The 3,496-nt window shown below is 43.3% G+C and overlaps 1 protein-coding gene across 1 annotated transcript; it reads left to right on the top strand.

Annotated features, from left to right (window-relative positions):
- Positions 1-1,223: 1,223 nt before the first annotated feature.
- Positions 1,224-1,909, top strand: LOC147975830 (uncharacterized; the record flags this gene model as incomplete). Its single annotated transcript, XM_087520597.1, has 2 exons — positions 1,224-1,300; positions 1,372-1,909. Coding segments are annotated over 2 exons (615 nt in total), but the record flags the coding sequence as incomplete, so codon positions are not given.
- Positions 1,910-3,496: the final 1,587 nt, after the last annotated feature.

The raw sequence follows: 3,496 nt of genomic DNA, 5'->3' as shown, positions 1-3,496 counted from the left end.
TTCCATATCAAACATCTTCAATTTTTAAGTTCTCTGCAAGGTTTATCTTCAAGAAGAACCCACTATTGAAGTCTTCAGAGAATATTTCTATTTGAACTGCCAGAATGAATACACCAACGGCCCCAGCCTGGAACTTGGTGGAATTTCGATTCAGCGCCGACAGGGTGTTGTTTTTCCCTTAGTAGTCTTACCAAGTCATCCCAAGGATTGGAACCAAACTTGGTTTTACTGCAAAGACACGTCGCCAGCTGATGAAAAACCAATGCTGGGTTATCGTGCGGAGCGTCTTGACTCTAAGTTTTTACTCCTTGACAAGCTTACTGCCGCTGAACGTAAGAAGCTCATCCCAAGCATCAAAAGGATTCAAGCCTTGTTGGGAAACGACTTAACTGGAGTTGACTTGATCCGTTGTTGGATCGCATGGCGGGTCATCCCTCTGAGCCGCCGCTCCGACTTGATGCATAAGTATGCCGGAGGACCAGATGACCCTCTGCGTCATAGTTCTGTACAACTGACTGAAGAGGCCATTGTTGAAATGTCAACCACCCTCGTAAACAGTAAATACGAGTACTGAAGTAAAGTTGGATTGAATACTTTTTGCAAACTTAATCCGGCACCAGAGGTAAATCCCTTTGACCCCCCCTTTCCTTCAGTAGTTAAGTACTTGAATGACTTTAAACCTGTTATTCGCCTACAGGCCAAATCTGACTTTTGGAAGGACAAATATGATCATGAAGCTGCCAAGAAAGCTAGAGCCGCCGCCATACCTGCCAAGAAGACAACCTGAAAATCCAAGAAGAAAAGAACTGCTTCTGATATGTTCAAGCTGGATGACGTTTTTGAGTCGGAGGTAGCCCTTGACTCTCTTGGCCTGCTTTTTAACAACCTTATTGACACTGACTATTGCCAAGATGACACGGGGGCCAGCCAGGCAGTAGAAGAAGAGGTAACTATTTCCTCCGACTCAGAACCTTTGCCAAGACAGAAACCTCGACTGGTAACCTGGAAAGTAAGGTTTTCACACCCTTTGGCTTATTTGGATCCTCATTTTCTTTTGAAAAAACAGGAACATGAGAGCCGCCGTCAGGCCCGGACCAGTGACGACAATGAACTGCCCTCCGGCTTACCGAAAACTCCTCGGAAACACCAGAATGAGGTTTCTTTCACCTTTGACTTTTGCTTTTGTCAATGAATCTACTTCCTTGCTCTTTTAAATTCTGATTTCACTTTTGCAGGAGGTCTCTCATTCTTCTGGTGATTCCTCACAAACTCAATTTCCGACTTTCAAGACTGCCCCCGGGTAAAGAAAATAATCTTTCTTCTGCATCTTTAAATCTGTATCATTATACTGACTCATGAAATTCTTCTTAGCAGTCAGGCAAAGCCCAAGAAAGCCAGGGTGGCTAAGCCGGAGGAAGACCCGAAAGACCCTAATCCTGAACCGGAAATACCAACTCCTCCCGAGCAATCTGAAGCGCCAGAAGACCCTGCTGCCAACATTCAATCAGACCTTCCTGAGCCGTCAGCTGATGAGACCATTCTCGATCCATCTACCATTGGGCCGTCCAACTCAGCTAACCCGCCGGCAACTTCTGACAATGACGTTCTAATCACTGGTAGTAGATTCGTTGAGCCGAGCAATCCAACTGTACTAGCCAGACATTCCGCCAAGCAAGAGGCTTTGGAAAGGCAGAAAGTGCGGTTTGACGTCTCTCACTATGCTCACCTGAGTATTAGCGACGTGCTATCTGGATACCTCGGTCATGTGCATTCCAGCCGTGACTCTGAAATTGAGATGGTCAAACAAATGCAACTGAAATATGAGGTATGCTCTCCGGCTTTCATTAGTTTACATATGCTATGCCAGCCCCCAAGTCTCCGGATTATGATGAACCTGAATGATCTGTAGACTTGTGATATAGGCTGATGCTCTGTCTTAGATTTTCCCTAAGTCCAGTGGATTAACATAAATTTCACCTGTAGTCCCCAAGGGCCGGCTTAATTTATCATGAATGAGCCGATACTTGACTTCATAACTGTCTTGAATCAGTCCAAACAAATAGTGTGATCCGGCTCAAGATGAAAAAACTTTCTTAATATCATGCATTAGCCCCCAAGTGCCAAGCATTGTTACTTGTAAAACACTTGGGACTTTAATCATAGAAGAGCCATTTTGCATTTAAAAAATTGCTTTGGCAGACATTAGCCCCCAAGTGCCAAGAGTTGTTACATGTAAAACACTTGGGACTTTAATCATAGAAGAGCCATTTTGCATTTAAAAAATTGCTTTGGCAGACATTAGCCCCCAAGTGGCGAGTCGTGTTGCGTTGCCAAGCACTTGGGACTTTAATCATTATGACCTTTATTGGAACTAGTAAAGGTGCCCGTGCGTTGCACCGGGAGAAACGATCCACGCACACAAATGTAATTTTTGCACCGGGAGAAACGATCCACACACATGATCATGTAATTTGTGAATGCATTGCTTCCGCTGATGTAATTGCCCTGTCGGTTTAGGTATAGTTGTGCCCTTCACTATGGAGCAAGAGCCAGACTCCAAGCTCTCCTTGTGCATCGCTGACGGGTGTCGGTGAGTCGAACAAGGCTGGATTTTTTTTGGGTGGGGGGACACGGCTGGATTCTATAAATATAATCAAGATGAAACTGACTGATGTTGTTTTCTATTGAAATTTATAAATATCAACACTTTCTTTAGAAAACTTAATTATATATACTTCAGTTTAAAAATTCCAGAAGTATTACTTTGTACTTCTTCCGTTCCTAAATATAAGTCTTTTTAAAGACTAACAAATGACTACATACGAAGAAAAATAAATGAAACTACACTCTAAAATATGTCTATATACATCCGATATGTTGTAATTCATTAGAAATGTCTAAAAAGACGTATATTTAGGAACAGATGAGTATTTGGTATCAGCGACGTTTAGGTTGTTATATCGTTGCTACCGGCAATGACATAGGCTGGTCCTATATGGTCAAAACGAAATCGTTGGCACTCACAACAATTAGCCCATAAAATAACTCGACGCCATTTTCGATCTCCATTAGGTGAACAGCCACCAAGTTTCGTATCCATGATTCAGAGAGGCGAGCAGCCACTAAGCCTCATCTCGATTCGCCATCCAAGCACAACGCACGGACGCACCTCCCTAGGAAGCGCACCAGCGTGATGTCCAGGCTCATGACCACAAGATTCACCTCCTACCAAGATCCCAGTGAGCCCATTCCCGTGCACATCTGAACTAAACAACTCCCCACAACTTGAGGGACCTTGACATTATTTTTTCATTAATTATAATAGACAAATAATAGGAACCATGCAGTTGCATGAAAAACCTTAGTATGTTTCAGTTGTTGAAGCTACTAACCTTGTATGTTTTCTTTGTGGGACCTGCCATATTAGACCGGCATACAACCTACAACTATGAATCACCCTTGTCGCAATGACCAATGATAATTCAGAGAGACAAAC

Source organism: Triticum urartu, chromosome 4A (genome assembly GCF_056163025.1).
Source record: "Triticum urartu cultivar PI428250 chromosome 4A, HENAU_Tu73, whole genome shotgun sequence".
NCBI classification, from domain to species: Eukaryota; Viridiplantae; Streptophyta; class Magnoliopsida; order Poales; family Poaceae; genus Triticum; species Triticum urartu.
Note: the sequence above shows the minus strand (reverse complement) of the source record. Positions and strands in the feature narration are given on the sequence as shown.